The sequence below is a fragment of the Phyllostomus discolor genome, chromosome 2 (assembly GCF_004126475.2).
Source record: "Phyllostomus discolor isolate MPI-MPIP mPhyDis1 chromosome 2, mPhyDis1.pri.v3, whole genome shotgun sequence".
In the NCBI taxonomy this organism is placed as follows: domain Eukaryota; kingdom Metazoa; phylum Chordata; class Mammalia; order Chiroptera; family Phyllostomidae; genus Phyllostomus; species Phyllostomus discolor.
This window is the reverse complement of record NC_040904.2, coordinates 99,358,863-99,373,728: the sequence shown is the minus strand read 5'-3', so window position 1 is coordinate 99,373,728 and position 14,866 is coordinate 99,358,863. Positions and strand designations below refer to the sequence as shown.

At 34.4% G+C, this 14,866-nt stretch overlaps 1 protein-coding gene across 3 annotated transcripts in view; it reads left to right on the top strand.

Annotated features, from left to right (window-relative positions):
- GSK3B (glycogen synthase kinase 3 beta) overlaps positions 1 to 14,866 on the top strand; it is a 225,783-nt gene that overhangs the window by 152,589 nt on the left and 58,328 nt on the right. For all 3 annotated transcript variants that reach the window (XM_028504613.2, XM_028504612.2, XM_036018141.1), the window contains one exon: positions 955 to 1,052. In XM_028504613.2, the coding sequence (XP_028360414.1) occupies positions 955 to 1,052 (98 nt within the window). The remainder of the gene's footprint in view (positions 1 to 954; positions 1,053 to 14,866) is intronic.

Below are 14,866 nucleotides of genomic sequence, written 5' to 3'. Positions count from 1 at the left end.
ACGCACATTTTTTTCTGTCAATATTACAACATAGAAGTCAACCGTTTAAAGTTACAAAATTTTTTTCTCAGAATTTGCATTGGCTTAAAACTGTGTAAGACATTGAATCCTAAATTGTTGCTACTGTGCTAATATGATGAGATTGTGTTACTTTGCCTTATTTTTAAGTATGGTAAGGAGTAAATCATGCCTATGTTTTGCTACTGTAATTCCCTGTCTTGATTGTTGAAAACTTGAACACTTGATATTTGGTAATAAATAGACTTTACCTTTTATTGGAGTATTATTATTGGCTTTGATTCCTCTTTAGTAAGTTTAACACTTAATTTTAAAGTGTGTTAGGGCTGCCCTAGCCGGTGTGGCTCAGTTGGTTGGAGTGTTGCCTCACATACCAAAAGACTGGGGGGTTTGATCCCTCATTGGGGCACATATGGTAGGCAACCAGTGGATGGCTTTCTCCCTCTCCTCCCTCTTCTTCTCTTTCCCCCTCACCTCCTTCCTCTCTAGAATCAATAAACATTTTTTAAAATTAAAAATAAAATGCATTAGAGTCCTCTCTGGTTGGTTGGCTCAGTTGGTTGGAGCATCATCCTATATACCAAAAGGTTGTGGGTTCGATTCCCAGTCAGGGCACACACCTAGGTTGCCAGTTCAATCCCTGGTTGGGGCATATACGGGAGACAACCATTCAGTCTTTCTCTCTTGTCTCTCCCTCTTCCCCTTTGTCGCCCCAACCTCCTCACACCAAAATCAATAAAAATATATCCTTGGGTGATGATTTTTAAAAAACTAAAATTCATTAGGAATCGTTTGATTTCTTTCCCTTTCCTAGATTGTGCAGTCTTTTTCTTGTGATACTTATTCTGTGATCAAAGTAAAATTAGAAAATGTATACAAATATTTTTTAACTCAACTTAAGCTACACATATTAATAAGCATTTGTTTTCTTTTCAGATGTATGGTCTGCAGGCTGTGTGCTGGCTGAGCTGTTGCTAGGACAACCAATATTTCCAGGGGATAGTGGTGTGGATCAATTGGTGGAAATAATCAAGGTGAGGTTCAATTGGAATTTTGAACTGGAAGGAATTTTGTTATTATCATACACATACCCATGAAAAACTTTAAAAATGGAGAAAATGAGCCAAGATCACATATCAAATTCAGTTATAGAGGAAGTGTAAGAACATGGCCTTTTAAGTTCTAATTGAGTTACTCTTCTGTTTTTATGATCCTAGAAAAGCCATTTTTTATGTATCTGATGTAAAAAAGGGATATATCAGTTATTTGAATAACTAAAAGCAATATGATCACTAAAATGTACATAAAATGAATAAAAACATAAACTCTGTCTCTCTTTTTCTATGTACTCTCTGCTTCTAGTACATTGCTGAGCATGTGGGAGATACTTGTATTTATTCAATATATAAATACTTGTAAAATGGATGAGTAAAATCTACATGTATGAGTAAACCACTAAAAGAAGCAAAACTTTGACTCATAGGTTTAATATAGTTTTAGTTATTAATTCTCTTTTGATACTTTTATTAACAACACCAGATTCAAAATATTATCTTGGAATTAATATTGTCTCTTAAGAACAGCTAGGTGTGAGATTATAATTGTGATTTTAAGTGTAATTTCTAAGAGGTCTTAGTATTTGATCTCTTATAGAATTCCCTACCTCTTCCAAAAAATTCTAAAATCTGTATATTTAGACCACTAGATTGGTTCATTCTAAGGTTATAGTTTGGCCAAAGCAGCAACACCTAGTATCTTTTGGACTTTTTTTTTTTTTTTAAGATTTTATTTATTTATTTTTGGGGGGTGCAGAAAGTGAGGGAGAGAAACATCAGTGTGTGGTTGCCTCTCATATGCCCCCTACTGGAGACCTGGTCTGCAGCCCAGGCATGTGCCCTGACTGGGAATTGAACCAGCAACCCTTTGGTTCATAGGCCAGCATTCAATCCACGAAGCCATACCAGCCAGGTGAACTTTATTCTTGATTTTCCAAATGTTTCATAGAAGTGAAAAATTAAAAATCTTGTTAGAGGTTATATAGTCTAGTATTCTTCATGCAATGCATGCACCTTCTTAGTTGCATTCCTAAAAGATGGTTTTCCAGTGTTTTCTTGAATGCTTCCAGCCATTTGATTGCTACGTTGGGATGTAGTCTGTTCTGTGTCTGCACAACTTGAATTTACTTCTATTGTATAGAGCCATTACTCCTTGGTAGTTTTTACCAGTTGTACATAGGACTGTGTTTAAATTACTTTAAAATCTTTGTACTTCAATCTATAAAAATGTTACTTTTGATAAGACATTTTTATTAGATACCAGTGTATGCAAGTGTAGTTGAAAAGATCAGTGTATATTCAAGAATCTTCTTTGCTGTTCATATAATTTCTTATGGTTTGCACCTGAAACCACTATGGTTTTTGCGGTCTTTTTTTTTTTTTTCTTTTTTGGGGTTTTTGTTTTTGGGTGGGTTTTTTTGTGTTTTTGGGTGGGGTTTTTGTTGTTGTTTTTTTTGTTTTGTTTTTTTTGTTTGTCTTTTTTTTGGATAACCATCTTTTCATTTCAAATTGAACCTTTAAACTGTGTTAGATCTACTTCCTTCCTGATTTCCAGTTACAGTCAGGTCTAAAACCAAATATTTTGATATTTTTATTTCCTAAAATCCTGTGTATTCTCCATTATTAAAATTAATATTCTCATACAAGAATTGGCCAACTTTTTTTATAAAGGACTCAATAAATATTTTGGGCTTTGTGGGATAAAATGCAAATCATGGAGATATATAACAAAAGAGAAATTTCCACAGATTTTTTTCAATTGGTGAAGTTTAAAATATAATAACTAAGTATAATTTTTTGTGAGACACTCTACTAATTAGTAGAATAGAGTTCTTTTGGGGGCTCTGACATTCAATTGGGATTAAAGTTAGTGTTCACTGACATCAAATTGATTGCAAATGATTATCTGTAAAGTCAGTTCTGAGTTCATGGGTCCTATAAAAAAACAGAGATTGGGGCATAGTTTCCTGACCCCTGCTCTAGTGCATTTAGCATTTCCTCTCTCCCCAGGCTTTCATTTGATGAACTCCCAGTGTGATTCTCTGGGCATATTGCCATTCTTTTGTCATACATGTTTAGCTTATTATAATCTTGTTATTTCTCTATTTATTAAAGTTAAGAATTACCATTAATTTTAATCAATTAATACATAATGCAAATGAGATTGCTCAGGAAGCTAAGTGCCCATCTGTGATAAATTGACATCTCATGCTTGCCATCCTGTCTATTAAACCTTTATGTCCAGAGCTTTTCAATAGTTTTTGTCCAGTCCTTGTAATTTAATTTTTTAGCTAATACTGGTTTGTGCTTATATTTAATAAATTTTAGTAGAAATTGTCAGTTGGTTATTGGTAATTTGAGACTTTATTTTCAGTTAAGGTTTATTTGTTCCAGGTTTGTTCACGATAATTTGTAACAGTAGGCCAACTCTAAAACAAAACACTCTTTTTTGTTTATTTGTTTTCTTGTCATGTATTTATATGTAAGGAATGTAGTCATCACCCTACTATAGTTACAAGTCACTGTCTATAAATATTTTAAAAGTGATGTGAGATGATGAAATTAGCACCCCAGGACACTTTGGAATATCTGGCTTCTTGGTCCCTTTTGCAGTCCTTAAGCATGGCTCCCCAGGATAGATGAAATGCGATTCTGGTTTACCATCCATTTGGTGACCTGAAGCTATACATGACGTTGAGGTTAATAGACATTGTGTTGTGGGGAGAGAGGGAGGGAGAGAGAGAGAGAGAGAGAGAGAGAGAGAGAGAGGGAGAGTGTGTGTGTGTGTGTGTGTGTGTGTGTGTGTGTGTGTGTTGCATGGAGATCAGTAAACATTGTAGGGGTTGTGTGTATATGTGCCTTTAATATAGCTCTAAATCTTGTTAATTCTGTATATCTGTTCTTTAAATATTATCTGTGATGTTTCATGGAGAGAAAATTCATAACTAATTCTTATTTAACTGTTCTAGCTTTCTTGGTTTAAGTTGTAAGTCAGAAAAGAGATTGTGCAAGTTAGTTTTCAGAGTTAAATGTTATTAGACATCTTGTTTTTTAAACATACTGTCATTACTTCTAATTAGGACTTCAAGAATTGATTTGAATTTTCCATGAAAGGTGGCCTCATATATCCCCAATTCAATTCTTAATTGTTTTGAGATAATAGTATGAGTAACTGGGGGATCCATGTTAGTCTGGGTTTTTTTCCTGCTCTCTTTTCATTTCTCCTTTGAAAACCTCATGGGGGATTCCTATGAAGTATCTGGGGGTGGTAGCTACTACCCCCACCCCACTAAAACAGATACCCTTCTCTATGAATTGAGTTTATGCAAAAAAATGAACAACCATATAGCAAACTTAATGAATTTTATATGTGGAAGACTTGCCTTATTATAAAAACTTTCTGAGGGGGGACTTTGTTTTATTTTATGTTTTAATATCCAAAGGTACCGAAATAGTTTTAAGTAAAAATTTAAGTTGGGTTAAGCTGCTAGACCATTGTTCACTCATGAATTTGGAATTATCTGGGAATTAATAAGGAAACATAGTGTGATTTTTTTATATGTGTTGTTCATAAGTTTTATTGGCTCATATGTCCAATTCCAATATTTACAGCATGACTAACACAGTTTTATAAACTGAGTTAACTTTATCTCATTCTAGTTAACGTTTTTAATATCTTCCTTCTCTTCCCTCTAATAAGAAGGTTTTTGCTCCCTGGTGTGGCTCAGTGGATTGAGTGCCAGACTGCAAACTAAAGGGTCGCCAGTTCTATTCCCAGTCAGTGCACATGCCTGGGTTGCCTGCCAGGTCCCCCAGTAGAGGGTGCTCGAGGGGCATTCACACATTGCTGTTTCTCTTCCTCTCTTTCAGCCCCCCACCCCTCTCTAAAAGTAAATAAATAAAATATTTTTTAAAAACTCTTACCAACACAGTTTATTTTAAAAAGGTTTTTACAAAATATTTAGAATAAAAATATAAAGCACAACATCATTGAAAGTCATCGAAGATCATTTTTAAGCATGAACACTTCATTTTCTGAGATTTATTTTATACATAGGACTATCAGATCAGCATTTCACTATGTTGATCGTTTATGAATATGCAAAAAATACTTGGATTTCAAAGCATTTGTACAAAGAGAAATTCTATTAGGGACTTCTAAAAAGATAAGAATTTTTTCCTAATTTTTTTCTTAACATATTAAAATAATCTCAAGAATTACCTGATGTGGTTTCAGATACCTGGTAAAAAAAAATTTAAAGATTTCCGGTGATCCTCTACCAGGAATTTTACAAACACGGGTTTAGTGACATAGCACTGTCCCATTTGGCATCCTTGCCATCAGCCACATCAATGGGATTATTTAGAAAAGAGAGTCTTTTGACTGCTTAGAGAAAGTGTATTTTTTAATGATAATTGCTTTTAAAATAATTTTATATTTTATAATTTTATATGTTGAATAGAAAAGACAGAAAACACAAAAAACATGTGAAGAACAAAAGCAGTTACTGTTCTGGCACATCATGAAAAATAACTTATGTAAATATTTTTATATAGCTTTCTGTGCATATATATGTTTAAATGAAAATGCCATCTGTTTTGTAGACTTTTTACTAAATTATTATTTGTATTTCTCACATGAAGTATATTTTGACTGATTTCTAATGACTGCCTGTATTCTATTTCGTAATTATATTCTGAATTATATCATTGATTCTGAGATTATCTTGAAAGTAAAGTGATACATTATTTCAGTGCCTCTCAAAGATTTGATTATTAACTTAAAAAAGTGACAAATGCCCCCCAAATTCCACAGATGAATTTAAGTTGAAGCAATCTCTAGGAACTTATAGGCCTGGGAATGCTGGAGGTTTTACTAATAGTATCTTTTCCCTCTCCAAATTTTTTAACATAAATTTCAAGTGAGGAAAGGTAAGAAGCTTCAGACTAGAGTTCAAGTTTGGGGAAACCAACCATTTAGTAGAATTTCAAGTTTTAAATGCATTAATGTTCCTAAAGATATGCTTTAATGTGTCCATGAACATTTACTTATGCTTAATAATAATTTGACCATTGCTTCATGATGAAAGAGTAACTAGCTTTTTAAATTTAGATGTGTTTCTCAGAAAAATATGACAAAACATAAGCTACTTAAATTATTTGTAATAAAATTATTATAAGGCAATTAAAGTTTAATTTTTCTTAAAAAACAACTTTTCTAAACTATTGTTCCATTTTCTCAGCAATAATTACTCAATTTAGATGTTACTTACCTAGCTCTTACATGGCTAAGAGCTAGTAAAACCTTATCTCTAGCAGAAACTTGAAGAAATTGGAAAGTAAACAAGATCCAAATAATCTTTTGATTGTTATTACAGCTAAGTAGATAAACTTCATTTCTTATGAAGCCTGTCAATAGAAAAAAAGGGGGGGAAAGATTTAGCAAGTGAAGATTAGTGGGATCAAGGGAAAGCTGAAGGAGAGGATTTTTCACTTTTTACTGTTCTGTGATACTGATTTTTTTTTAAACGCTTTTTTTTTCCAATTATTGGTAACTGTGAAAAACTACATGCTTTCAACTGCTTTGTGCCAGAATCTTTTGTTAGAAAAGTTGAGAGACCCACATTTTGCCACAGATATTTGTCTAAATAATTGTTTTCTTGGTCTTCCAATTTGACTGATGGCAGTTCGCAGTATAATTTAAACCAAGAATTCAGTGATTACCTGGCTCCTCAGAAGTCTACATTTTCTAATACTGGGAAATGACTGCTAATTACAAAGCTGCCACTTGGTGAGACCTTACTCTGTACCAGGCAGAGGGCTAAGCATTTTACATACATTACCACATTTAATCCTTATATTAATCCTAGGAAGAGGATGATGATTACTACCACCCACCACATTTCGGGGGGGTTGATGGTAGGAAAACCCTTTCTGATTCATCTTTAACTAAATTGGTGTCCTCTATGAATGGAGTTTTGTATATCTGGGGAAAACAGTACCCTTACTGTCAACTTGATATCCAGAACCCATTAAGTTATACTTACTAAATGTTAGTGTTTTTAAAAAATGACCACAAACTGAAAGAAACAGCCCCTAAATCTTAACCGTAATGAATATATACAGAGGTTGGTAAAAGTAGGTTTGCAGTTGTACTGCAAATAAGTGATAAATACAAGAGTAAACTTGTTACATATACTCATAATTATTAAGCTACTTTTTCCCACCCTTGTACAATTAGTTTGACATGTCTTTGGACTAAGTTTTACTGTGCTTCATCTAAATTAATCAAGATTATAATGGTGGATTTCTGTGCTTTCAACAGCTCAACCTTATTTTCACCATCTTTGTTTGACAAATATTTTAGATTTTCAGCTGTCTTATTTCCATGTTATGATTTGTTCGGCATCTGTGTGCTTACACTTTTTCCAGCTTATCATTTTCACTCTCAAATAGTCTCAGAGAGAGATCTAAAATATTATTTAAACCAGAGTTTAATAAGTATACTTTTTTCCTAAGTTTTTTGATAGATCGATGATGTATCTTTGCTAACATGCATTTGGATTTTAATCATGTTACCTGGGTGGCATTTCCTATGCTGTCATGTTACTGAGTTTGTGTGTTATTAACAGGCTGCAAAGACAGCATATTAAACGTCTACCTTTTCACTCCCCAGAACATGTGTGTACACCTCATTACACACTGTGGTTCTGATTTTTTACTTGTAATCTGTATCATGTGTAATGCATACACAAAATATTTGATTGCTTAGTTTATATTTTATTTTTTCCCTGTTCATTACTGACTAGAGAAGCAACTTTTAATAGCTTTTGAATCATAGAGTACTTTGAAAATGTATTCATAGTGTGGACTCTCCTCCAGAAAAATGACACGTAACAGAATTTTGCACTTAATGTGAGATGATCCTTGGGCTTTCTGAAGCTCGTCTAGGAACCCTTAACCTAGGGTTCCTAGATTAAGTTAGATTAGATTAAGGGTTAAATTTTGGCTACATGTAGTTGGGTTGCTGAAGTTTGGCGACCTCTGGTGTTGAACTATTAAAAAAGCAAGGCTGTGAAAGAAAAATACTTGTATTTATTTCATAGTTTTTGTCAGATTCTTGGCTTTGTTTTATTTCTTTTAAGAAGTAAATTCCTGATTTGATATTATTCAGTGTCTTGGTAAGTTGGTAACTAAATGAAGAAAAAATGTCAAAACAAGTGTGAGTGGGACTGGTACAAATTAAATGATTAATTTAATCATAAGGGATGAACAGCATCCCCAAAGGAGTGTGCAAGCTGATCTCTGATTCTTTTGGTTTTTCTGCCCATAGCACCTCCCACCCCCATGATCTAGGATGGTGGACCAAAAAATAAGTGCATTTGTTTATTTATTTATTTTATTTTTGCAATGAGTAGAAAGGTCTTACTCTCACTGATAGATGATTGAAAATACACTGTTGCCAATGGTGTGATGATTTTAACAGACCCCTGCCCTTTTTTTTTTTAATTGTGTGAGGTATCATACTTACAGAAAAGTACATAAAACATTTGTGTAGTTTCATTTCCTACAAGTCGACAGTCCTCAACCTTTTTGGCACCACAGACTGGAGCTCAGATAAGCTTCGCTCCCCCACTGTGGAATGGGGGGCAGACAAACGGGTTGGGGAGGACAGAGGCTGCAGATGAGGCGGGTGGGATGGAGAGACAGGAGGCAGAGGTCAGGCAAGCTTTGCTTGCAGGCCAGTAGGGGGGCCCTGGGATTTGGGGGCCCATGTTATATGTCATGGAGGAACTCAGGATGTTTTATGACATCCAGAAGTAAGGTTTTTTAAATATATCCTTAGTTGAAGAGTTTTGAAAAAAATTAGTTTTCCATCTCTTAAAATTTAAGAGAACCCTAAAATTTTGTGTGTGTGTGTAATGACGAGGTCCACATCAAACATCCTTTTTTGTTTGTACTACGAAGAGATACAAATATACTATTTCAAAGACTCCAAATTTATATAATTCAGCTGGAGTAATTCAGGTAGGAATATACTCTGTACTTAATTTAAAAACCTAATGTAAAACCTAAAGGTATACTCAAAAGTCGAAATAGGATAGTCTGTTTAAATGCCTTATGTTTGTGGTATTGATGCATTCAGAATCTTTGCTGTTTATAATCCTCTTCAGCCTTTAAGTTTGCCATTCATCTGTTACCCATTTTTTATTCTCTGTTACTACTCATCTGTTAACAGTTATCTACATCCTGCTGTTTTCTGCTTCAAACCTAGTGTGCAGAATGTGCTTCTAACTCATTTGCTTCCTAGATTCCTTAAATAAAATCAACTCTTGCCTCTCCTTCCAGAACCCTTTCTTGAATCCCTTCCTCACTCCAGTGTAGTGTAACACTTTCACCTCACACACAATTTGTACTTATTTTGTTGTATTGGGTTTTGACTTCATTGTAGCAGATTTATGTACAACTCTCTGCCCCAGACTTCCTTGAAGATAGAAACTCAATAAATATTTTGAATGAGTAAGAGGCTGAAAAAAATGTTTTAAATGTTTCTCAGTTGTTTCTTACCTTTGCATTCTTACATTCTTTTGCACCTTAGGTCATATATTTTAGGGTTTGATAGACTGATATTTTTAATGCCAGCCTTAAAATAAGGATAAATATCTGGTTGTGTTTAATGTAGTAAAGGCATCACAAATTACATAATGGCCTGTTGTTTTCCTTTTTAAATTAACTTCATAGAGATGTAATTTATATGCAATAAAATATAGCCACTTTAAATGTACAGTTTAATTAGTTTTGACCAACATATATAACTACCATCCTGGTCAAGATTGAAAGAAAAAACATTTCCATCACCCCCAAAATGTTTGTGTTCAGCCTGCATGACCAAGACATCCCAGTGTGCCCAGAACGGAGGGATTTGCATGGATAGTCACAGATAAACCAGAATAGTTCATCCTCTTTTTCATGCCCCTTAAAAACCAGTCTCCCGTCTTCTGTCTCTGGTGACCATTGGTCTGTTTTCTCTCACTACAGATTAGTTTTTCCTGTTCTAGAGTTTCATATGAATGGAATCATATAATGTTTCTTTTGTATCTGGCTTTTTTTTTGGTTCAAGATCATGTTTTTGGTATTTATCCATGTTGTTGCTTTTATCACCTATTCCTCTTTATGCTGAATTGCACTCTTATATATACCACACTTCACCCATTCACCTGTGAGTGGACATTTGACTTGTTTTTGCTGCTTGTGAGCAAAGCAGATACATATTTATGTTTATATTTCTCTTCAGTAGAGAACTAGGACTAAAATATTGTACCAGTGATACGATAAGTGTATGTTAACATTATAAGAAATTACCAAAATGTTCTCCAAAGCACTTCTACTATTTTTCCACTCCTGCCAACAACATATGAGAGTTTAAGTGTTCTTTGTTCTTCCCAACACATGGTATTCACTATAATTTTAAGTTTAGTCTTAAAATTACTTTTATCATTAGGAAATGTCCCTCTTTATGTTTAATTCCTTGTCCTAAAGTATGTATTTTCTGGTATTAATGTAAGTACTCCATCTTTCTTATGATGAGTGTATGGTATATCTTTCTGCATCCTTATCTATGAGTCTTTACAGTTAAAGTTCATTTCTTATGGCAGTATATATTTAGGTCTTTTTTTAATTGAGTCTGACAAGTTCTGCCTTTTAATTGGAGCATTTAAGACCATTTACACTCAGTGTAATTATTAATATAGTTGGGTTTAAGTATTTCACCTTGACATTTTCCTTTTTATTCCATTCTCCCCTTTACTGCCACCTTATGGATATAATGAGTATTTTTTAAATTTTCCCTATTGACCTTTTAAATTACATTTATTGGGGGGGGGGTGACATTGGTTAATATGGTCATACATGCTTCAAGTGTACATTTCTGTGGTACATGATCTGTATATTGTTTGCCCACCACTCAAAGTCAAATCATCTTTCATCACACTATATTTGGCTCACTTTACACTTTATTACTCCCCTACTCCCATCAGCTGTTTCTCCTTGCATTTATTAGAGGTTGTTCTAAGATTGAAAATTGGCATCTTTATCATAGTCTACAAATAACTATATCACTTTACACATAGAGTAAGAACCCTAGAACAATTAGGGCCCCTTGGGAAAATAAAGCCATTTTTTCAAGACCAAGAGATTTTGCTTAACTACCTAATACAATACATAAAAATAAACAGGCAAAATGAAGATAGAAAAGAATATGTTCCAAACAATAACAACAACAAAAAAAACAGGACAAAACCCCAGAACTACATGCAACTGAGGTCAGCTGTCTACTAGATGAAGAGTTCAAAGTAACAGTCATGAAGATGCTCTTTCAACTGTGCAGACAAATGAATGAACTCAGTGAGAACTTTAGCAACTTGAACAAAGACCTAAAAATTCTAAGAAAGGACCTAACAGAAGTGAAGAACGGAACAACTGAAATGAAAATACCATTGCAGGAAATCAACACCAAATCTGATGACACAGAAGAATGGATCAGCAACCAGGAAAACAGGATAGTGGAAGTCACCCAGCTGGAAGATCAAAAAGAAAAAAAGAATTAAAAAGAATGAAGATAGCATAAGAGACTTATGGGACAACATCAAGTGTACTAACATTCGAGTCATAGGGGTCCCAGAAGGAGAAGAGAGAAAGAAAGGGGCAGAAAACCTATTTGAGGAAATAATGGCTGAAAACTTTCCTAACTTGGCAAAGGAAACAGACATCCAAATCCTGGAACCACAGAGAGTCCCAAACAAGATCACCCAAACAGATGCACACCAAGACACATTATAATTAAGTTGTTGAAAGTTAAAGAGAGAATCTTAAAAGCAGCAAGAGAAAAACAACTAGTTACATACAAGTGTATTCCCATAAGACTGTCAGCTGACTTTTCAACAGAAACTTTGTAGGCCAGAAGGGAGTGACATGATATATTCAACATGATGAGAGAAAAAAACCTACAGCCAAGAATACTCTACCCAGCAAGGTTATCATTCAGAATAGAAGGAGAGATCAAGATTTTCTCAGACAAGCAACAGTTAAAGGAGTACATCACCACTAAACCAGCATTACAAGAAATGTTAAAGGGGATTCTTTAAGTGGAAAAGGCCAAAACTAGAAATAAGATGAAAAAATATGTACTGGTAAAGTCAAACAAATAGTAAAGATAGTAGACCAACCACTAATGATGTAGTATGAAAACAATTAAAATGGCAATAAGCACATACCTATCAATAAGTACTTCGATTGAAGTTGCCTAAATGCTCCATTTCAGAAACAGGATGACTGAATGGTTTAAAAAAAAAAAAAGAGGGACACCTGTACGTATCCTGCCTACATTGCCTCCATGAGACTCCTGATTGAAAATCACACAGAGACTGGAAATAAATAAATGGAAAAGATATTTCATGTAAATGGAAATTAAAAAAAACAGAGAAACTGGGATAGCGATACTTATATCAGACAAAAAGACTTTAAATCAGAGGCTATATAACAAGAGACAAAGAAGGACCCAGCAATTGTTTTCTTCAGGTAAGCCCTCAGAAGTGGAACAATTCAAAAAGCTGCATGCACCTCTGTTTACTGCAGCATTATTTACAGTAGCCAAGTTATTGAAACAGCCCCGGCATTCATCACCAGATGAATGGGTAATGGAGTGGATGTGTGTGCACATGCACACAACGCACCAGGATGTGGCACAGCCAGAAAAGAAGCGAATATTGCCATTTGCAACAACACGGATTGACCTAGAGGGTATTATGCTAAGGAAATTAAGTCAGAGAAAGACAAATACTGTATCATTTTACTTAGGGGTAGAATCTAAAAAACTAAACAGGACAAATTGACCCATAGATACAGAAAAACTGATAATTGCCAGAGGGTTGGGTGGTGGAGGTATGGGCGGAAAGGCAAAGGGGATTAGGAGGTAGAAACTTGTAAATAAGTCATGGGGGTGTAAAGTACAACATAAGGATTATTAATATCAATATCACTAACTTCGTATTGTGACGGATGGATAGTGCACTTTCTGTGGTGATCACTTTGTAAGGTATATAAAGGTTAAATCTCACTGTTCTGCAGCTGAAACTAATACAGTATTGTATGTCAACTGTAATTCAGAAGAGCTTTACATTTCAGAATAAAAATTAGACATGAAACAAAAAAAAGAACCCTAGAACAATAGAGTTCCATTTTCCCTTCCTGTCCATTGTACTATTGTTGTCATAATTTACTCCTACAGTACTTGAAATACTTCTAAAAAATTTAAAAGCAAGAGGGGAATGTCACACATTTACTCACATAGTTACCATTTTTGGTGGTCTTTATACCTTTGTGTAGATGTGAATGTCCATTTGGAATCCTTTTCTTTCATTCTGAAATACTTTCCTGAAGTGTAAATCTCCTTGCGATAAACTCAGTTAGCTTTTCTTTGCCTAATAATGTCTTTTGAAAGACATTTTTTACTGGATATAGGATTTCTTAGTTTCCAGCTTTTCTTTTATTTTTTAGAAAGGTGTCCATTTTCTTTTGGTTTGCATTGTGTCTGATGAGAATTCAGCTGTCATTTTTATTGTTATAAGATACCTATATGTAATATGTCTATTTTTGTTTGGGAAAGATTTGCCATTTATCAGTAGCTTTTATTGGTTGATTGTGATTTGGTGTGATACTTTTTTAATTTATACTGCTTGGCAATCATTGAGCCTTCATTGAATTTTCACAAGATAGTTTTTATGCATCTGTTCCTCCAAACCCCCCTTTTTAGATTTCAGTCACATGTACATATTTTTTCTAGTTTTTTTTTTTTACATCCAGGTTTCAGCTTTGATAGTTTTTCTTCTTTTATTTTCATCACAGATAATTGGTCTTTAATCAGATTAGTATATCTTTACAGATTATTAATATATTACCATACGTTAAGATGTCAGCATTTATTTTAATTCTGATATCTCCAAATAAATAGAATTTTACTGTATTTTTTCCATTACCATTTAACCCCTTTATACCCTCTTCCACCTCCACATACCCTGCCCCCCTCCCTGAAGTCACCACATAGCTGTACATGTCCATGAGTCCTTTTTCTTTTTTGCTTGGTCCCTCAAACCTCCTATCCCACCCCCTAGTTCCCTAGAGCTGTCAGCCTGTTCTCTATGAGCCCATCTCTATTTTGCTCATTACATCAGTTTGTTCATTAGACTGCACAAATAAGTGAAATCATATTGTTTGTCTTTCTCTGACTGGCTTATTTCACTTAGCCCAATGTTCTCCAGGTCCATCCATTCTATCACAAACAGTAAAATTTTCTTCTTTTAAAGGCCAAGGAGTATTCCATTGTGTAAATGTAACAAAGCTTTCATAACCAGTCATCTACTGATGGACACTTGGGTTGCTTCCAAATCTTGGCTATTGTCAATAACACTGCAATGACTATATGGATGCTTATATTCTTTTGAATTAGTGTTTTGGGTCTCTTGGGGTAAATTCCCAGAAGTAGAATTGCTGGGTCATAAGGTAGTAGTAACATTTAAATTTTCCTGAGGTAATTCCATACTGCTTTCCACAGTGGCTGCACCAATCTGCATTTCCACCAATAGTGCACAAGGATTCCCTTTTCTCCACATCCTTTCCAGAATTTGCTGTTCATTTGTTTGTTTGGCCTATTCGGATTGTTTGCTCAATCCACTGAACAGCACCAGCAAGGGCCTTTTTAATGATGTTAATTCTTCCTATCCATAAACATAGTATGT